At 39.5% G+C, this 22,175-nt stretch overlaps 2 protein-coding genes across 52 annotated transcripts in view; one reads left to right on the forward strand and one right to left on the reverse strand.

The window, feature by feature from the left end:
- DCBLD2 (discoidin, CUB and LCCL domain containing 2) overlaps positions 1 to 12,562 on the forward strand; it is a 76,047-nt gene extending 63,485 nt beyond the window's left edge. Inside the window, exons 13-16 of one of the 2 annotated variants that reach the window (XM_081572504.1) lie at positions 5,403 to 5,496; positions 9,359 to 9,408; positions 11,216 to 11,395; positions 12,055 to 12,562. In XM_081572504.1, coding sequence (XP_081428630.1) covers positions 5,403 to 5,496; positions 9,359 to 9,408; positions 11,216 to 11,395; positions 12,055 to 12,524 — 794 coding nt within the window. In that variant the 3' untranslated portion in view covers positions 12,525 to 12,562. The remainder of the gene's footprint in view (positions 1 to 5,402; positions 5,497 to 9,358; positions 9,409 to 11,215; positions 11,396 to 12,054) is intronic. The other variant, XM_081572505.1, reaches the window with a different exon arrangement.
- Positions 12,563 to 15,428: 2,866 nt separating this feature from the next.
- ST3GAL6 (ST3 beta-galactoside alpha-2,3-sialyltransferase 6) overlaps positions 15,429 to 22,175 on the reverse strand; it is an 80,302-nt gene continuing 73,555 nt past the window's right edge. For all 50 annotated transcript variants that reach the window (XM_081572516.1, XM_081572534.1, XM_081572544.1 and 47 more), the window contains 3 exons: positions 18,558 to 18,710; positions 16,471 to 17,593; positions 15,429 to 15,624 (listed from right to left, as the gene is read on the reverse strand). In XM_081572516.1, coding sequence (XP_081428642.1) covers positions 17,507 to 17,593; positions 18,558 to 18,710 — 240 coding nt within the window. In that variant the 3' untranslated portion in view covers positions 15,429 to 15,624; positions 16,471 to 17,506. The remainder of the gene's footprint in view (positions 15,625 to 16,470; positions 17,594 to 18,557; positions 18,711 to 22,175) is intronic.

Consider the following 22,175-nt stretch of genomic DNA (forward strand, 5'->3'; position numbering starts at 1 on the left):
ATCCCACAAAGAGCTTCGATTTACAGAAACCATACGTTTGGGTGGAATCCCAGACCACATACCATATGGAAGAACAGTCATTTTAAAGTGTTGCTCATCTTAAAATCTGATTATAGAATTTTAAAATCTTAAGACTAAAAGTGTTCTTAAAGCATTTTATTCTGGAACTAGGATCCATGTAATCTTTAAAAGACTAACAAAGAGCATACAGGTCTTTTTGATTGAAGACTTCCTGTCTCCTTTTCTTTGAAATAGTACTGTATAGAATTTATTATTTTTTGAACCTAAGCATATATTGTATTAATAATACTTCTGATTAAGTCAAACAGTATCTGTCTGAACGTGACTATTTTCTCTACAGTTTCACACATTTTAGGGATAAAGCACTTTTGCTTTTCTAATTTCTTAGTCCTTTCTATCCTGAGTCACTGTTTCTGTTGTATGCCCTTCTCCTTTCTCCAGTTTTACACCCAGTCTAAGAGTGATGCTGGTGAAAATCACATCATGGTCAGATTTGTGCTGCTCTAACATCAGGGTCCTCCCTCAGTACCAGCTGGTGGTCTTTCTGTTTCCCTGGTTAGTTCTTCTGTCTGTTCCCAACAGTAGCTGTTAGAAACATTCTCTGTATTTTTCAAACCCTTGACCCAGAGATCCTCACTCACTCTCAGTTACATCTTCAGCTTCACAAAGTAGAAGCCATTTGAAGGGCACTTCAGTGGAACCTTTTTCTGGAACCTGCATACTCATCTATTTCCCATCCATCCTACTTCTCAGAGGCCTGCTGTTATGGATTATCTTCTCACTTCCTGAATCTTCAGGCTTGCTCTTTCTTTGGGTTATGATGATATGGAGTAAAGGAGATGCAGGTCTGGAGCTTCCCACCCAGTAAATATCAGCAGTTGTTGCTGTTGTCACCCTCATGGCCAGGAGGAGGTTAAGGAGTAGAGGAAGAAACCAGCTTCCTAGATGACCTTTGCTGTTGTTCAGTTGCTCAGTCATTTCTGATTCTTTGCAACCCCAAGGTCTGCAGCATGCCAGACTTTCCTGTTCTTCACTATCTCCTGGACTTTGCTTAAACTCATGTTTGCTGGGTCGGTGATGCCATCCAACCATCTCATGCTCTGTCGTCACCTTCTCCTTCTGCCCTCAATCTTTCCCCATCAGGGTCTTTTCCAATGAGTTGGCTCGTCACATCAGGTGGTCAAAGTATTGGAGCTTCAGGTTCAGCATTAGTCCTTCCAATGAATATTCAGGGTTGATTTCCTTTATGATTAACTGGTTTGATCTCCTTAATTCTTGATCTCCAAGGGACTCTCAAGAATTTTCTCCAGTACCATAAATCAGAAGCATCAACTCTTCAGCACTCAGCCTTCTTTATGGTTCAACTCTCAACATGCATACATGACTACTGGGAAAACCATAGCTTTGACTATCGAACCTTTGTCAGGAAAGCGATGTCTGTGCTTTTTAATACACTGTCTAGTTTTGTCATAACTTTTCTTCCAAAGAGCAAGCATCGTTTAATTTTGTGGCTGCAGTCACTGTTCACAGTAATTTTGGAGCCCAAGAAATAAAATCTGCCACTGTTTCCATTGTTTCCCCATCTATTTGCCATGAAGTAATAAGACCAGATGCCTTGCCATCATCTTATTAGTTTTTTGAACATTGAGTTTTAAGCCAGATTTTTCACTCTCCTATTTCATCTTCATCAAGAGGCTCTTTAGTTCCTTTTTGCTTTCTGCCATAAGAGTGGTGTCATCTGCATATCTGAGGTTGTTGATATTTCTCCCATTAATCTTGATTCTGTTAATGAATCTTGTGATTCATCCAACCCAGTGTTTTGCATGATGTACTCTGCATACAGTTAAATAAGCAGGGTGACAATATATAGCCTTGACATACTCCTTCCCAATTTTGAACCAGATGACCTTGTTGTTCAGTTGCCCAGTCATATCCAACTCTTTGTGACTTCATGGACTGCAGCACGCCCGGCCTCCCTGTCCCTCACCAACTCCCAGAATCTGCCCAAGTTCATGTTCACCATCTCATCCTCTGATGCCCTCTTCTCCTGCCCTCGATCTTTCCCAGCATCAGGAACTTTTCCAGTGAGTTATGTGTTCACATCATATGACCAATATACTGGAGCTTCAGCTTCAGTATCAGTCCTTCCAGTGAATATTCAAGGTTGATCTCTCTTAAGATTGACTGGTTTGATATCCTTGCTGCTCACGGGACTTTCAGGAGTCTTCTCCAGCACCACAGTTCAAAGGCATCAATTCTTTGGTGCCCACGGAACTTTCAGGAGTCTTCTCCAGCACCACAGTTTGAAGCCATCAATTCTTTGGCATTCTGCTTTCTTTACGGTCCAGTTTTCAAAACTGTACCTGACCACTGGGAATACCATAGCCTTGACTATATGGACCTCTGTCAGCAGAGTAATGTATCTGCTTTTCAACACACGGTCTAGGTTTGTCATCACTTTCCTGCCAAGAAACAATTGTCTTCTGATTTCATAGCTGAACTCACCGTCTGCAGTGATTTTGGAGCCCAAGATAAGGAAATCTGTCACTATTTCCACCTTTTCCCCTTCTCTTTGGAGAAGGCAATGGCACCCCACTCCAGTACTCTTGCCTGGAAAATCCCATGGATGGAGGAGCCTGGTAGGCTGCAGTCCATGGGGTCGCTAAGAGTTGGACATGACTGAGCTACTTCACTTTCACGCATTGGAGAAGGAAATGGCAACCTACGCCAGTGTTCTTGCCTGGAGAATCCCAGGGACGGGGGAGCCTGTTGGGCTGCCATCTATGAGGTCGCACAGAGTCGGACACAAATGAAGCAACTTAGCAGCTGCAGCAGCAGCCCCTTCTGTTTGCCGTGTAGTAATGAGGCCGGATGCCATGATCTTCGTTTTTTTAATATTTAGTCTTAAGCCGGCTCTTTCACTCTCCTCCTTCACCCTCCTCAAAGGGCTCTTTAATTCTTCACTTTTTGCCGTTAGAGTGGTATCATGTGCTTATCATGAGGTTGTTGATGTTTCTCCCACTTGTAACTCATCTAGCCTGGCATTTCTCATGATGTGCTCAGTGTATAGCTTAAACAAACAGGGCAACAGCAGACAGCCCTGTCCTACTCCTTTCTTGATCTTTAACCAATCAGTTGTTCTATACAGATAACCTTAAGCAGACTATTTTCTACCCAGGATTCCTTATCTATAGAGTGAGATCACTTAATCCCCTTGTTAAGTGGTAAGTGACTAAGTGATCTCCAAGTTCCCATAGGCTCCAGCATTGTGTTGGTTTCTGCCTTGTTTATACATGCATTTGGTTTCAATACTTAATACTATATGCAGAATAAATCATGTGAAATGCCAGTCTGGATGAATCACAAGCTGGAATCAAGATTGCCAGGAGAAATATCAATAACCTCAGAAATGCAGATGACACCACCCTTATGGCAGAAAGCAAAGAGAAATTAAAAAGCCTCTTGATGAAGGTGAAAGAGGAGAGTAAAAAAGCTGGCTTAAAACTCAGCATTCAAAAAATGAAGATCATGGCATCCGGTCGCATCACTTCATGGCAAATAGATGGGGAAACAATGGAAACAGTGATAGACTTTATTCTCTTGGGCTCCAAAATCACTGTGAATGGTGACTGCAACCATGAAATTAAAAGATGTTTGCTCCTTGGAAGAAACACAACGACAAACCTAGACAGTGTATTAAAAAGCAGGGACGGTACTTTGCCTACAAAGATGTGTATAGTCAAAGCTATGGTTTTTCCAGTAGTCATGTACAGGTGTGAAAGCTGGACAGTAAAAGGCTGAGTGCCAAAGAACTGATGCTTTTAAACTGTGGTGTTGGAGAAAACTCTCAAGAGTCCCTTAGACAGCAAGGAGATCAAACCAATCAATCCTAAAGGAAATGAACCCTGAATATTCATTGGAAAGACTGATGCTAAAGCTCCAATACTTTGGCCACCTGATACAAAGAGCCAACTCATTGGAAAAGACTCTGATGCTGGGAAAGATTGGAGGCAAGAGGAGAAATGGGTAACAGAGGATGAGATGGTTGGATGTCATCACAGACTAAATGGACATGAGATTGAGCAAGCTCCAGGAGATGGTGAAGAACAGGGAAGCCTGGTGGGCTGCAGTCCATGGGGTCACAAAGAGTGGAACACAACTTAGCAACTGAACAACAACTTGGGACTATGTTGTTATTTTTTCACGTCTGTAACTATTTTGCCGTCACTTCCAGTATCTAGGTAATATTTTATTATAAGGAGGATACAGTGATTTACTTCCTCCCCCTCATTGTTGAGCATTTGGATTACTTCCTGGTTTTCACTCTTCTGCAGATACAGTAGCAAAGATCTTTAAAGGTACATCTTTGAATGCCATTTTAATTTTCTCTTCAGAATAATTCTACATAGAGAATTGCCAAGTAATAGCTTTTTGTAAATGTTACCCCAAAATGCCGATCAGAATGATAGTTACAGTCCCATCAGAATACCTGTTTCTTGAGACCCTCTTCAGCAATTAGTTATTCTTTTAAATATTTGCCAATTTGATAAGCAAAAATAGCATCTTATTCTTGTCTGAGCTCTACTTCTCTGATTACTAGTGAGGTGAACATGTTTAATGTTCACTTTTTTTTTTTGCTTGTTTAATAAGTTTGTTATTGTCTTTATCTGAAAAATCTTGATAGCAAATTGTGGTTTGGTTTATTAACTCTCGGCAGCCTGTTCCTGAACTTCAAGGAAGCTGATCTTTCTTCTGGGCAAGTGACATTTTGGGACAGTTCCACCTCTTCTTTTTAACTTCTTTCTTAGGCTTCTTCTCATACACTGGATTTTCTCGTATTGCAGCATGAGCTTTCTTATACATCTCCTCCATCATGTCTGGAGTTACATTTTTCTTTGTGTACTGAGAGAATTGTTTCTTACAAGCATCCTCATATTCTTCAATCAGGTAACGCATGTAATCTGCAGCATTGTGCTCCATGATATGCTTTCAGTGTACCTCAGCGTTGAATTCTTTGCTTCTTAATGCATTGCTTTTTCATCTCTGCTGACTTTTCTGTTTATTTTTTACTATAAATTCTGTAATAGATTAACTATTATTAACTTCTTATCACATATGCAGAAAATATTTCCCAGTTTATCATTTGTCTTTTAATTTGTCTTGGTGTTTTAAAAACATACAGTGGTGGAGCAAATAATGCAACGAACTTCCATGTATCTGTGAAATCTCTATAGTTACCACTTGTGCCCACTCTCATGGCATAAATTATGGGTTTTTTTTTTTGAGCTAGAAAAACTTTGATTTGGTTAATCTTTACTCACTCTTCTCCGTAATGATTCTTTCCTTGTTGTTAATGTGTTTTGTCCGCTCCTGTTTTTCAGATGTGGCCTTGGCCGCGGTCCTTGTCCCTGTGCTGGTCATGGTGCTCACTACTCTCATTCTCATACTCGTGTGTGCTTGGCATTGGAGAAACAGGTTAGTACAAAACCAGTTCACCTGACTGGTCCTAGAGGGGATGTTTCCAAATGTGAAATAGAACTACATATAGAAGATGAACCCTTTTGAGAGGAAGAGGTAAGGTGGTCGTTAAAATAAAAATATGTACATTTCTCCTTTATTCGCGTAAAAAATGAGTAAGTTCAATCCCGTAATAAGTTATTGAGTACCTTTATCATATCAAACTTTGTGTTACATACTGGGTTACACACAGTAGTAAGGTATAATAGATACTGAGTAACATTTACTGAGAGAATGAAACACCATTCTTACCTCCAGATTGTCTGGCAGATTGACCACTATACTTTGGCTTGATGAGTTGTATGTGAAGTGCAGAGGAACAGAGATGCAAGAACCTTGAGAGTTACCTGAAACCTTTTTTCCAGAAAAGAGTAATCCCCATATTTGACAAGTTTTCCCTTAAAGGAGGAGTTGGTTTTAGCTAGATAGAGAAAGAGAGAATGGCCCAGACTGAGGGCATGGCTTGGGAGAAGGCACGGAGATGTGGAATGTAGGCAGAATAGTGAGTTGTCTCCCAGGGGCTGGGCATGGGGGAGCGCTGGGAGACTCATAGAAATGCAGCCTGGGTCTGGACCAGGAAGGGCTTTCTGTAGATGGGGAAGACATTGAGCAGTGTTAGCGGGCAGGTGATATTATCAGATGATTGTAGGAAAATGGTGGTAGCAGTTTGTGAGGGTGGATTGAAGAGACGAGAGACTAGAAAAGACAGATGAGTTAGGAAACTACTAAGGCCAGGCAAGAACATAACACAGCAGTTCTAGGAGAGGGGGGAGACATGAGGGGGAGGGGTTTGCCAGTGGTATCAGTGGGGGACTTGATGGGCTGCTTGCCAGAGGAGGAGGAGGATCTAGGATTCACTCCAGTTTCTGGCTTGTGCAGTTAGACCAGTAGGGATAACATAGCGGTGGGGACAGCTTTGGTGACTAACAGGTTTGGAGGGAGTTCATTTGTTTAGCCATTAAATATTTGCACTCTGACTCTGTACCAAGTATTTGAGCCGTCTGGAGGGAGTCCTCTGGTGAGCCCCAAAGTCTGTCCAGTGGGAGAGAATACATTGCAAAGAACCATCCACCATGGAACCTGCTTGTCACAGGGCTGAGCTCTCAGGGCAGGTAGGAATCACAAGACTGGAGATAAAACAGTAGCCAGTATTCAACAAGTCACTGGGTTTATTACACGTAATTAGCACAGAACTCAGGTTGGGCAGAGTAGGGAAAGTGGAGTAACCAACCACTCCAAGGAGCAGTCTGGAAGGAGGCGTCTCAGCACCAGCAGCAGCAGTCTCTGGTCCAGCTGCAGGCCTTGGCCCCAGCAGGGCCACAGGCAGCGGCCATGTGCATGGGGTCAGGGCCTCCAGCCAAGAGCCTTCAGGTCACTCAGCTCAGTGGCCTCCTCTTAAGGAGTAATTGTTACCCAGGGGAGGAGTCCTGACTCCTTCGCTCTCTCTCTGTTCCTGTGCTGCACATGGCCCATCAAACTTCTGATCTAAAGTAATGTTTTCAGTTTACCACTCTAAGACACTGGCAACCCTACAGCAGACGTTTCAAAACAACTCTTAGGAAAGTTCACCTTGGCCATTGGCACTCCCATTTTGAACTACGTAGCAAGTCATACAGGCTTCCCTGGTAGCTCAGTTGGTAAAGAATCTGCCTGTAATGCAGGACACCTGGGCTCAATTCCTAGTTCGGGAAGATCCCCTGGAGGAGGGAATGGCAACCCACTCCAGTATGCTTGCCTGGAGAATACCATGGACAGAGGAGCCTGCTGGGCTACAGTCCATGCGGTTGCAAAGAGCTGGATACAACTGAGCAACTAACGCACATACACACACACATCATAAATAGCTTAAATCCTGTAAGTTTCACACAAGAGGAGTAGGAATCTTAACAAAAGAAGTCCCATCAAAACAGGACTGACTACAGTGTGTTCCACGGGAGGAAGGACCCTGTCTACAGGACTGACAACTTAGCATGGCGGGGGAGGAGGGAACAGGGCTCTAGGAGAGTCCAGGAAGGGAAGTTCATGCTGCTGTCGGGCAAGTGGGCAACAGCAGTAGTGGTGATGAGAACAGCACCAATGGCAAATCTTTACACGAAATAAAATGAAATGCTGACTTTACGCATTATTCTAAATGCCTTACATGTTTAACTCATTTAACCAGTTTGTAAAGCAGGTATTGTTACAAATCCTATTTTACAGAAGAGGAAGGTGAGACTGAGAGAGCACAAATAACTTGCCAAGGTCACCTGGTCAGCACATGGCAAGGTGGGGATTTGGTCCAGGCCTCTGACAGTCAGCCGATCAGGTCTAATTATCCATGGTTAAAACCCCGGGCCAGGGGGTGAGGAACAGGGAGCAGAACTATTGAGAGCCCGGAGGCAAGTCCTGAGATGAGTTTGGGATGGTGTCTAGAGGACTCTGTGGACATTCAGACTCCAGAGAGGTAGGTGGAACATGAGCCTGTTCAGGACAGAAGGTCTGAACTGCAGAGTTAAGGTTACTTATAAGAACTTAGTGGATGAAATTACGGACAACTGGCTTTGTGACAAGGAGCAAAGAGGAACTGCCATTAAGGGGCTTATGGAAGATAGCCAGAAGAAAAGTAATAATAAAAACAGCTGCCACTTAATGAATCCCTGACCCATGCCAGGCACTGTTCTGAGTATTTTACATGTCATGAATAAACAACCTGAAGCTTTTTCATTTGAGATCAAGAATATGCAATCCTTTATAGTACAACCATTGGGCAACCTCAGCACCTACCTTCTTATCCACAAATTTTACACTATACTTACTTGAAATAATGAAGTATTATATTTTAAATACAGCCATACTTTTAAATGAGGAAGCTTTTAGTATCAATAATAAAAACACAGTCTTATACTGGAGAAGAATGTTTCCAAGTAGGAAAGGCACATACCTTGGGCTCTTTGAGGAAGCCTCATTTGTGATTGTGAGCAAATCACATAACCCTCTTGAGCTCATTTATAACAATGGGACAGCTTCTTTCTCTTTAGCTTGCAGAGCATTATTTTAATTAGATTTACGTTCTTGAACCGGAAAATGTCCTTTCGTGTACTTGATATTTTTCTCTGTAGATAGCAGTTCTTAATGCCGGAGAGAGACAGAAGTTTCTCCAGGGAAAGATATTCAGAATTCTGAGGAGTGTGCTGAGGAGAACCTTCTCCACAGCCTGCGTGGCCCTCAGCTCTCTCACTGTTAGTGATGGTATTGGCTTGTCCTGGGCAGGGTAGAGGAATCAGGTCTACGCAGTTAAGGGTATGTATGACACTTTAAACTTCTCAGGGGCAAAGGACCATAGGGAAAAAACAGTAAGTTGAGAAAATAATAACAGTGCAGAAGAAAATGTGAGAGTTCTGTTATTCTTGTTGTCCTGTGAACTTGATGAATCAACAGATTTGTGAAATTTGTATTTGAAACCAAAACAAATCTAACAGGATTTCCCTATCGTAATCCACATGTCAGGGTTGGGTCTTTGGTTTGATTCAGCTTTTTTATCTACAGAATCAGTCTTTAAAAAAAAACAAAAAACTCTGTATCCATTTGAGTGGGAAATAGTTGGGTAACAAAATAACTCTGTCTGCAGATAGTTGCTTAATATTTATTGAGAGTCCAGAATTCAGCCATGGCAACTTTGAAAGTCAAATGAAAAAGAGGTCTCCCCCGGGTAGATCAGCAAGTAGCAGTGTGTACTCTTGACTAATTATTAACTTTTGAGTGTTTATCTTACTGTTTCAGAGCTTTCTTACTAGTGAATTCACTCTATTTGCTTTTTTTTTTTTTTTCTGTATTTTTCCAGAAAGAAAAAAACTAAAGGCACCTATGACTTACCATACTGGGACCGGGCAGGTAATTTACGGCTTTGTATCTCTTTCTAGCAGAGGGAAGCCCTGCCCTGCGGGGGGCGACAGTAGAAGAGGAAAGCCATTTTCAGGCCCACATCGACTCCCCGGCACTGTTAGAAAAATGGCATTCCTCTTCTGTTCTGATCATTTTTTTCTGTGCTGTAGAAATCTCCTCTAGTCTCTAAGTAATGAAATGGAATTTCATTATAAGAATTTCTCATAACACACGCTTTGTTCTTTTCCTTCTGGAAAACTTGTCTGATTTGCCTCCATGTACGTCTCTGTCTTGAGACCAGCTTTCTGTGTGGTGTACGTGAACACTAGGTAAGAGGTAGGGGACTGAGGTTCTGGTGACAGCGTGGGTCACTCTGCTGTGGCTGTTTGTCCCAGTGGAGTTAGTCTGCCATCTCTGCCATGAGTTGTCATTCCTTCTGATTCCTACTCTGTGTGGCAGGTGGCAGCTTGCTGCAGGTGACAGCAGGGGCCTTCTGCGGGTCTCCCACTTCCCCAGCCTCACTGGAATGACTGTTTGGAGCCCAGAGAGTTCACTGTGACTAGGGCAGAAAAGAGCAGTGGTGGGGTCAGATCCTGAGCTGCTGTCCCCCCCGGGTTAATCTTAGAATTCTTTGAACTTATTAATGTATTAAAAACCACTGCTATAACAACTGTCTGGCTGCACTATAACAGCAGTGGTTTGCTTCAGTATATTGCTTTTGATAGAGATTCGTACTGTGTTCTGCTTTGCATTGGGTAGTCTATCAAAGCAGAAAATAAGCTTGAACAACTTAAGGAACTAGAAAAAGAAGAACAAACTAAACCCAGAGCTACTGGGAAGAAGTAAATAATAAAGATTAGATGAGAGAAAATAGAGAATAGGAGAAAAACAGAAACTAGCAAGTGGCAAGGATGTGAAGAAATTGGAACCATTGTGCACTGTTGATGGGAATGTAAAATGGTACAGCTTCTTTAGAAAGTAGATTTTTTTTTTTTGGTCAGTTCCTCAAAGAGTTAAAAATACAATTACTGTATGATCCAGCAATTCCACTTCTAGGCGTATACCCAAAAGAATTGAAAGCCGAGTCTTGAACAAATATTTCTATGTTCATATTTCATGTTCATAGCAGTGTTATTCAAAATAGTTAAAACATGGAAGCAACCCAAGTATCGATCCACTAATACATGGATAAGCAAAATGCAGTATACACATAAAATGGAATGTTAAGCCTTAAAAAAGGAAATTCTGCACTGTATACTGCAGTGTGGATGAACCTTGAGGACTTTATGCTAAGTGAAATAAGCCAGTCACAAAAAGAAAAATAACATATGACTGTGTTTATACGAGGTACTATTTATATATAATATTCTAAATTATAAAGACAAAGAGTGCTGGTTGCCAGGGACTGAGGGGAAGAGAGAATCAGGAATTACTGCTTCATGGATATGAAATCTCAGTTTCACAAGACGGAGATAGCTGGGGTGAGGGTTGCCCAACAATGTGAACGGATCACTGAGCTGCTTAATTAAAAATGGTTCAGGAAGTTCCCTGGTACCTAGTGGTCAGGATTCCAGGCTTTCACTACTACTGGATTCAATCCCTGGTCAGGAAACTGAGATCCTGGAAGCCATGTGGGTGCAGGCCCCCCCCTCACCAAAAAAAGGGTAAGATAGGAAATTTTATGTTACGTGTATTTTAACACATTTTTTAAAAATAATCTTGAACATCAAGGTTCATTTTATAGATATTTGTTACAGAAATGGCTTAAATGCAGCAGGATTTCTCCCTTCATATACTGTTATCATTTCAAACATAGCTTTCTCTTTAATGGTCTCTCTTGCTTATGATCACAATGAAGGTTGGTGGAAAGGAATGAAGCAGTTTCTTCCTGCCAAATCAGTGGAGCATGAGGAAACCCCAGTTCGCTACAGCAGTAGTGAGGTGAACCACTTGAGTCCAAGAGAAGTCACCACCATGCTGCAGACTGACTCTGCAGGTAATTATAGCACAGCCTGGGCTCAAGGAGAAACTGCTGTACTTGCTGCAAAGAGCTTTGGTATTTACAGTATCTTTTATCTTTTTCATGTGTAGGAGATGAGCTAGTTTCCAAATGTAGAACCACTTTTTTAAAAAGACCTCGAGAGAGTCATTTCTGTGTCTCAGATGTCTGTCCATAAAATTGGGGTATTTATTTCTAAAAACTTTGGGTATTTTGTCTGCTTATCTGGAATTTCATTTGGTTTTATTGGGAGTTTGGGAGTATTAAAAGGAGAGCAGGAAAGACACAGTGGCCTCGGTATTTATCCTGTTAACCCGTGTATATTTTAAACATTTCCTAATATTTGAAAAAGAAAAACATGAAATTATTTTCCAAGACTAATATTATTTCAGTAATGGACTATTTATTTTTGAATGAAATAGTTATCTGTAAATCTGAAGAACACATACACTCTTTATGCAAAATTCCACGAATGAAGCTTTCTGGCACGTTGACATATTACCTTGAGATAACATCTTTAATTTTTGAAGTTGATTCTTGCAGGAAAATCCATCCATCTCCATGATAGCACAGGTGCCATAAAGATGTGTGTGTTTTCAGTGTAAGCCTGTGGCATTAATGAGAGAACTTTGCTGTTTGTGTTTTGCGACGCCCAGAGTACGCACAGCCACTTGTGGGAGGAATTGTGGGCCCCCTCCATCAGAGGTCTACCTTTAAACCAGAAGAAGGAAAAGAAGCAGGGTACGCTGACCTCGATCCTTACAGCTCCCCAGTGCAAGAAGTTTACCATGCCTATGCAGAACCACTGCCAGTGACCGGGCCTGAGTACGCAACCCCAATCGTCATGGACATGTCCGGGCACCCCTCAGCTGCAGCTGGCCTGCCCTCAACGTCCACTTTCAAAGCTGCAGGGAACCAACCGCCCCCCTCAGTGGGAACATACAACACTCTCCTCTCCAGGACCGACAGCTGCTCCTCGGCGCAGGCCCAGTATGATACCCCGAAAGGTGGGAAGCCGGGCCCCAGCGCCCCAGACGAACTGGTGTACCAGGTGCCGCAGAGCACCCAGGAGGTGTCAGAAGCAGGCAGGGAGGGTGAATGTGATGTTTTTAAAGAAGTCCTTTGAAGGTGATGCTGCTTTTTACAAAGCATCATTTTAAAGCACATGGCCTTTTTTGTTGTTGTTGTATTAGTGGTAGAACGTATTACATATCTGTCACGGATGTGGTTGGGGGAAGTGTGATGACCGAGGTACAAGAAACTACTAATCTTACCATCTTGCTTTAAAAGGGTTACTGTGGCAGTTACTGCTTGCCTATGAAATTTCAAACATCTTGTTTGTTACTACTGTAAAACACTATTTTATACAGAAAAGGCTCCCTACTATGTACTTCAAAGAAATTTAAAATCACTGAGTATTTATTACCGATGCTGCAGGTACATTGATGAACTCGAGATGGCTCTATAAGCCTTTTTGGCAATAACGCATGGTACTGTTCTTAAAATGTCTAATGGCTTGAAATTCAGCGATTGTTGAAAGGTGGGTACTATTGTGATTTCTTCCTCTTCTATTCCTATATTGCTTTCTGAATTCAAAAGATATATATTGATATAATCATTGTTTTGATTGCAGCGTTATATATTTATCCATCTTTCCTTAGGAAGAGCTGTAGCTGGGAAACTGACCTGTAGTGAGCAGAGTGATTTTTCACTTTCTGACACTCTAATGAACTTAAACATTTCATAGTACATGACCTGGTCTCATCCCTTGCTTGTTCCACCTGGGGCCCTTGGTGCCCATTCTCATGTTTATAAATGCCTGAGTTTTTTTCAGTGGGTGATGCTTGCTATATCAGTCTCATTAATTTAGATCCCCTAGTGTCTCCATGTGGAAACAGGAACAACTTTACAAATTAAAAAAGCTGTAAAGGAGATCCTCTGCTCCAGACTTTATTTGCAATGGAATTCTTCCTAGGAGAGTGTGAAAAGTTAAGGGCTTCTAAACGTGAACACTGAAAAACAGTACCCACTTAAGATTTATCAACGTGAAAGGCAAAATTATTCCTCAGGAATCGTATAAATTACCTCCCCTCCACAAGAGTAACCAAATTTTTTTGGTTTTATATACAGACTCTTCTTTGAATCTCAAGGTATTTATTCTTTTTAGTGAAATAAAGAAATGTTTTTCCACAGTAAGAAATGTAAACCCAGCATGTATTCTTCAGCTCTGTGTGATTATGCCATCTATGTGGTCGGGGTGTGAGTAGTCTCGTATATCACTAGGGAACAGAGGGAACAAATGTTTTAGCATCCTAGCAAAGGAAAATTCCTGTCGTTTTTGATACCTCTGGGCAACTTCTGTCACCCAGGAGTAGTTTAAATGACTGAAATAGAAATCATCTGCAGTTTACTAGCCTTAGTGTAGAAACCATCTTTAGAAGTCTTTAGATTGGTAAGATGATATGAGAAGCTAAACATATGATTAAAATATATGAATTTTACATCCCCCAGTTTATACTTACTATTGAAATGTATTTCCCCAGTAGGTTCTAGTCATTTCTTTTAACCTGTACCGCCAGATGATGGCAGAATTTGCTAAATTTGACCAACTATATACAGTGTTCATTTTGCTTGCTTCCATGAGTCTTTCAGTATTGTAAAACGTTGCTCCAAAACAGAACTGCCAAATTCTACAGCCTCCCTGCGTTCTAGTTGTGTATGATTTTGCTGGTCTTATTTTTAGTTGCTTTTCCTTTTTCCAACAGACTTTTGAGGGATAATTTTATTCACTGAAAAACCAATACACATTTTGTTTCAAAATATTTGAAACAAAAAGCACAGATGTTGAACTTTTATTAAAACAGGTATGAATGTGTAAAGCACATATATTAATGCAGTCATCCCCCTCCAGGTGGGAAGAGAGTAAACCAATTGCTTTATTTTTTTATTCATCCTTAGTCTACAAAAATATACTTTCTAAAATCATATGCCTGTTTGAAGCTTTAAGAGAAATGAGTTCAGTAACTATCTTTTTTTTCCAAAGATGCTTGCTATTTTTAATTGTGTGTACCTGATTGTTTTCCCATAGAACTTTTTTTTTGAGAAGCAAATGTTTTCTTAAATAATGCATGTTTTAAGACTTGATTCATATACTGCCACTGTGCTGTCCCTGAACTACCAATAATTTTTATAAAATATCTAGTTTTTAACTACTATTATATATTTTACTTTCCAAATGAAGAGCTGAGCCTGATACAAAAGGTTGTTCTGGTTTGTACTTTTTAATTCATTTGTTTTCATATTAGAGGTTTTTTTTTTTTAACGTTACTATGTCTGATATATATACAGCTTTGGAGACAATCAAGTAACAACTGAAAATGTGAAGGTAACCATTTTTTACAAAATTCCCTTGATTTTTTTATTCTTTGCTTGAAACATGTTAAAAAAAAAAAAAGTCACTGTGACTTACTGGGTTAAATTTTTTCCTGTTAATGCAGTTATAAAAATAGAATCGGACAGTGGTACAGGAAATGTGGCCCTTAAGGTTTCATAAAATTACACTGACTTCGCTGTTACTTGATCTTAGGAACCAGCACAGTTAAAGGTAAGATATTGTGAATGCTGATTTATATTGTATTAAAAGCTGTAAATCTAAACAGATCCTATTGTGTATGCAGGGTCTAGCCCAGTTATTTAAGTTCACGTTTCGCTATTTGCACTTTGCATTGAACAATGGGTTTATTTGCTGTTGAAATGGTTCGAGTAGAAGATTTAGACAGTAATTGAAATAATTATGTGATATATACATTTGCCCTTCTCCCTCCCACCCACAAGAGGGAGCAGAAAATGAGCTTATTTAAATATGAATGTGGCCATAATTCTGTGGAATGTAATAAAGCTTGAACCTCTTTCCCTGGGCTCCACATTGTTACCTGGAGAGCAAGAGGGTTATAGAAAAACACCATGTCACATAATAGGATTAGACAGAACAACTAGATTAGGTGGGACAATAAAAAGCTTTTCAACCCTCTTAAGAGAAATCGGTGTTCTGTTTATTGAAAAAAAAAAAAAATTACCTACTGGCTATGCCTTTTGGTTCTGAACTTGAAATCCCTAAACTGCAATATAAGAGTGAGATATTTTTAGGTCAACTGTGGCACCAGTTCTCATAAAATCCAACTTGTAATTAGTTTCTTCTTCTCATCTCCTCCTCTTCTTTTTTGGCACTGGGAAAGGTAGAAACAAAACATATATTGAAATACCTATTGGAAATAAAAATGGCTTTGAGTGTCAGTGATATTCTCCCAGAATGTACTTTTCTTACCTCGGCATGTACTGTAGTCACTCTATTTGTATATGTTGCTAGAATTTGATTGTATAAATAGTGAGATTTTTAATGTGTTCATGTGTTTTTAATAAATTGTATATATGTGTCTTGTTCCATTTTTTTTTTTTCTTAAACCTTGAGGTTTGTAACCATTCTCGTACTATACAAAACACCAGATTCCTCAATTTTAAGGTAAGAAATGTTATGACTAGTGTTATAGTATTTACAGTAACATTTGAAAATGCCACCATTAGAATTTGACTTTTAACTTTTTCTGTAGCCAGCACCATCCTTTCTGAAGCCAGACTCGGCATCCACAGTCTAGCTGTGGCCCCCGGCTGTGTGGTATGAGGGAATGATCAGCTATGCCTTTTCCACCTGAGTTATCAGAAGGATCAAATGAGACTGGTATGTGTGAACATATGCTGGGATTAACAGCACAGAGTCCATATTCAACACGTAGGTCTGAGTTCAGTCAGCTACTAGTTTTCTCCGCCAACACCACTTTCAAGTATGTCATTTATTCCTGTTTCTGACCTAATATTTATACACCCTCTTTAGAGAGGCAGGTTGTCAGTGATAATTATCACTGTCTCCCAGTGATGCCAGTTCTTTCTACACATACCTCTTCTGACAGCTTTTGATTCTAGCCATGTAACTTCTACTGCTCTCTTCACCCATTGTCCCCCTCCCTCCCCATAACCTTTGGTTATAGTCATTAAAGTGAAAAGGGAGACTGGCTCACCACTTTAGTCCAGCTGGCTTGTCTGCATCGCACAAAGTCTTTTCTGGTGCACCCTAGGTAAGCTTTCCATTTGAAGATGTGACTGAATCATGTGGACAGCTGGTTTTGTCACGCAAGTGCCATTGAAATCCAGAAACAGCTTGACTCTTAAAGGTTTACTCGTTCTTGTCTTCTTTGTCTCTTGTCTTTTTTACTTTACTTCAAATAAGCTTCAAAAATGTAATGAATTAATAATCCAGGCAAAAAAATACTGCTTAAAATTTTTCTCCTTCTTGAGCTTGGCCTACTTCAGCTTCTTTGTATAAACTTTATTTCTTTAAAATAATGAAGTCACTAGACTTTAAGAATTGCAGTCTTTGGTTATTTACTTATCCAGAGTTTCATGTTTATCCTGTTTCTTTTGACTTAAAAAGAAAAAAAAAATCTTCATTCTACCAAACTACTGATCATAATCATGGTTTACTTAACTGCAGGAGAAAAGTGCTTAATTCAGCAAATATGATCTTAGATTTCCATAACCATCCATGCTTCAGGTCTGGTTTAAGATTCCAGTCCGGTTCCTCAGGTATAACTAAAAGGAACTAGAGTTATATACCTGAAGTGGGTCCAGTAAACTACATCAAGAAACTCCTGCACACTAGTTCCCTACCAATTTACAGTAGCCAGATGAACCTCTCAAAATGTCCTGTTACATTCAAAATTTGTTGTAGTAAACTAAACCTCCTTACTTAGTAGGAAGTCACATCCCTTCAGAAGTCTAAGATGAACTAACTATAGTTAAAAACACCTCAGAAAACTAGCTTATTTTTAAACAAGGCAATGAAAAATTCACTTTCCCTGATATCTTGACATCTTGGTTTCCATAAATTAAATATATTCACAGAAATTAAGCTGGTGGTTATGAATCACCAGGCAGCAATAGACTTAATACACATAATTTCTTGACAAGTACATCCAACATATTTAAAAATAAACTAAAAATTGCAGTATAAAAATAAAACTAATACTGTTAGCATTATCTTCTGAGTCTGTAGGGTTACTCTTGGGTCAAGTCGGTTACAAAGTTTTTTTCTATAATGTCCTTCAGAAAGAGCTGCTCCGCAGTCACATTGTGATATTCATTCTGAAGAAGAAAAACAAAAGTCACTGTCTATCCCAATCTGAAGATATTAACAGCAGCAGCAATGGAATATGCTATATCAAAAAAAACTCAAGTGACATGGACTTGGAACTTTTGTTACCTGGTTACCAAGGAACCTAGTTACCTTGGAACTTTTGTAACTTTGTTGTTTTTCATTGCTCATTCTTTTGCCAGAGACTTCCCTAAAAGCCCACTCTTTCCACTTAAACTATCACTTAAGTAAGAGGCTCCCTCACATCTTCTGGTCTACTGAATTACAGTGTAAATCTAGAAACCAAAATTGACAATATCTAACCTGAATAATTCCACTTGTTCAGCTTACATAGTATTTAGGGATGAGGATTTAAGGGGACTGCTTTCATTTCATGGTATATATCCATATACTTAACAATAAATCATTTATTGCTCAATGTTAAAATGTACATGTAATATTTTAACTCCTATCACTTGTGCCACTAATCTGTTATTAGGAAAATAGGAAATTCGTTCCTGTTCACAGTAAAAATTTAAGGATCAAATCTACCATTATTAATCCCCTTTCAAGAGAAAAATGATCTAGTATAAAAGTTTACAACTTTTCTGACCATGAAGATTCTTTCATGAGGTTAAAAAGTTATAGGCTTTCCCATCTACTTAACTGAAAAACTACATGAAAATAATTAGTATTATCATGGCCATGCTTTTAGGTGAATTTGTCATATCTCAAACAACAGGTTTCATCAAATACAGCATCTAAGGTAAGGCTTGGTCCCTATGTAGGTTTGATAAGATTCTTCCAAGGGTCTGAGGCCAACAGACTGGGAGCTGCTGCTGTAGTAAGAACTCTGGATCTCACTCCTAATTTCAGCACATGCTATCTCTGTAAACCCTTATTAAGCCATCAACCTCGCAAAACCTGTTCCCTCAGTAAAATGACAGAGTGAAATGGCAGAATATATAAGCTTACCTCACTCATCAAAGACATGGTGGCATTCCCATAGTAGTGCAAAGGACTCTTGAGGTCAGAAAAGTTGTACTTAAAGCCAGCAAGATGCACTTCATGACATATGTGAAATGCCAGTGTAATGGCAATAATGCCTGTGGTTGGGTGTTTGGGTTTCTGGGGGAGGAAATGAAAATTTAGGGGAAAAAGTCCACACAAGGTACTTATTTCCAAAGCCTATTTGGGTGATCCACCTTATAGCATCTTCTGAGCATTTCATTAAGACAAAAACTTAAGTTCAACCTTCATCAGGCCCCAAGGCTCAAGTGCCAAGTTAATATCCTAACTCTATCAAGTGTTGGTTGAAATCTTAGAAAGTCTTTCAAGTAAAACCTAACTGCAGTACTAGTCCAGAAGACAACTATCAGATGAAGGCTTGAGGAAAAAGATGCTGCTGCCTTGTTTAAAAAACACATCAAGTCTGGCAACTTGTGGAAAAGCAAAGCCTGAGAATATTAAACACATGTATGAAATGTAAGAATCGCTTAATTCATTAATAGATAGAATCGTGCTAAAAGGCTTCAAAGCATTTAGCCAGAAAATAGTTGTTTCATAATGCTGATAATTCAGCTCTAGGGAAAGATGGCTTTAATCGTGTAACTTCAATAACAAACTGCCAAGGTGAGGATCTTGGCAGAAAAGGAAGATTCCAGAAAATGAAGATTCCAGATGTATATGCATAGTAAAGTCACACTCAGTTTTGTTTTTAAATTGATAAATTTAAATTTTAACTTAAACCAAGCATCCCCTTCACATATACATACATTCTAAAAGTACTATCATAGATGTTTGACTGAAGGGTCTTAGCATTCTAAGTTTTAATTCTGAGGGTAGCCTTCAAAAGTGAAAACAAAATATATCTTAAGTTTTTTTAACACAAAAATTCAAGGAGATTTTCTTTTGATTAAATGTTTCCTACAGATCTCATGGAAATTACATATGATTAATTATGGTTTCGAGAAAAATCAGAGCAGCATAATAAAATCAGGTAAACTCCGGGAAGCAAATTTGTCTGAAAGCCTAACAGCATTTTACCTAAGGTTTTCTTTACCCCTCACACTACTGTGACTCCACCACAGCTTCTCCGTCTGCTGTGAAAGGAAGTTAATGGTTGGGTTAAAAACCTAGGAGTCATCCTACCTCACTGATGCCATCACATTTCAAGTTCTCTCTTTCCTTTCTTCACACCTTAGAATTTTCCATTCACCATTATAGTCATTTCCTTGTGTAGGCCTTCAATTTCCTTTGGCACCCATCACCCACAGAACCTATATTGTCCCTGACAGAATCTTAACCCTGGTTAAGGTCAGAGAAAACGGCATACTTGACTAGTCACAGATTACATTTATGACCATCTCAAGTGGGCATTCACTCATGTCCAACAATTCAGTTACACTCCCCTAGTAAACTTCTATTTCTACTCTGCAAGATGACAATCTCATACCTTTCTGTCCAACAGCTCTACCTTCCTTCCTAAACTGTCAGTTTAATCCTCACTTTTCTTAGAAAACAGAATCGATCAGACAAGAGCTACATCATCTTCCCAATTCCAAATCTACCTTTGTCTTGACCCATATTTTCAGTGTTCACTCCTATGTGGATGAGCTGTCCCTGTTTCTACCTATAGCCATCCTTTCCACTCATGCACTCCATTTTACCCCATCTTTTTTCTCAATTTTGCTTCCACAAGTATCCCCTTTCTCTCATCATCAATATTTCCCTCTAATGAATCATCCCTTCAGCATACAAACATATCTATCTAAAAAGCCATAACAACAAAAAAAATACCCTTCCTTGAGCCTATGGTCTTCCAGCCATTCCTCTGCTTTCTTTTCGAGCAAAACTCCATTGAAGATTTGCCTCCATTCACTCATGTCCCACATTCTTTCTCTTTAACCCAATTCAATCGGGCTTTCTTCCTCTTTCTATACTTGCCCCTGTCAGTGTGACCTCTGTGTTTCCAGGATGGCATCTGACACAGTTGACCTCTGAAATTCAGCTGTGTCCCTCCCTTGGCTTCTCGGACACTGCCCTAGTGGAATTTCAGTGCACTTACAGCTAGATCTAGTACCATCTCTAAGTAAGACCAGAGGCTTCCTGTGCACTACCTAATGCAAAAATCAAGGCATAAATCTGATCTTACCTCACTTAGGAAAGTAAGAGCTGAAAATTCACAAAACATACATTCAGAAGCTATCCTTCCCCCTCAAAATTAGCAAGACAGGACTTAATATTTATGCTTTTTTGACTTCGGAATTCCACTTCCAGGTGTCTTTCCTACAGAAATCACACAAGTGTGCAGAAAATCCCTATAAGCACATGCATTTCTACATTACCTATAGAGGAAAAAAAGCTGGCTATAAAACTAAAGGTCTGTAAATAGGGGAAGAGTTAATTAGAGAGGAGAAACAGCAGAACAATATAGTATAATCACAAATTACACTCAACAACAACAAAAAAGGGCCTGTGTTTGTAACTGCATAGACAAAAGTTGATGCAAACAATAAAGAGAATGTAGAGAAAAGGGAACCCTCCTACACTGTTGGTGGGAATGTAAATTGATACAGCTACTGTGGAGAAGGAGTGTGCAGATTACTTAAAAAACTAAGAACTACCATATAACCCAGCAATCTCAGTCCTGAGTGTACACCCGGAGAAAACCATAGTTCAAAAACATACATGCACCTCAGTGTTCATTGAAGCACTATTTAAAATATCCAGGACATGGAAGCAGCCTAGATGTCCACTGACAGAAATGGATACAGAGGATTTGGTACATATATACAGTGGAATATTACTCAGCTGTAAAAAGGAATGAAATAGTGCCATTTGCAGACATGGATGGACCTAGAGATTGTCATACAGATGGAAGTCAGAAAGAAAAATATTGCTTGTATGTAGACTCTAGAAAAATGGTATAGATGAACTTATACAGAAATAGAGACACAGCTAAAACAAACTTACAGATGCCAAGGAGAGAGGAGGGATGGGATGAATTGAGAGACTGGGATTGACATATATACTCTACTGGCACTATGTATAGCAGAGATAACCAACGAGAACCTACTGTATAGCACAGGGAACTCTAACTTAGTGCTCTGTGGTGACCTAAATGAGAAGGAAGTCTAAGAAAGCGATATAGTTATACGTATAAGTGACTCACTTTGCTGTACAGCGGAAACTAACACAACATTATAAAGCAACTATACTCCAATAAAATTAACTTTTAAAAAAGTATTTGTGTTTGCAAATGCACAGAAAAGAATCTAGAAGGATATAAAATGCAAAAGAGCTTGGGAGATAATCTGAATTATACAGAGAAAAAAAGGATGATTTCCTTTTTAAATAAATATTCCTTTGTAAAAGCTGTTTCAGCATGTAATATTTCAGAATTTTTTATTGTGCTAATGAAAAGGTACAAAGTACAAGTTTATTTCTTTGGATTTTTCCCAATTACAAAAAGGAAAACCTCCCTTCAGCTGAGATATCACATTACACATTTACTCAAGCTTCAAATGAAAAGTACAGCCTGTCACTGTATGGATCTAAACTACCTTTTTCCTAGGGAATGTAGACAAACAG

Source organism: Giraffa tippelskirchi, chromosome 2 (genome assembly GCF_054371585.1).
Source record: "Giraffa tippelskirchi isolate mGirTip1 chromosome 2, T2T-mGirTip1v1.2.pri, whole genome shotgun sequence".
NCBI classification, from domain to species: Eukaryota; Metazoa; Chordata; class Mammalia; order Artiodactyla; family Giraffidae; genus Giraffa; species Giraffa tippelskirchi.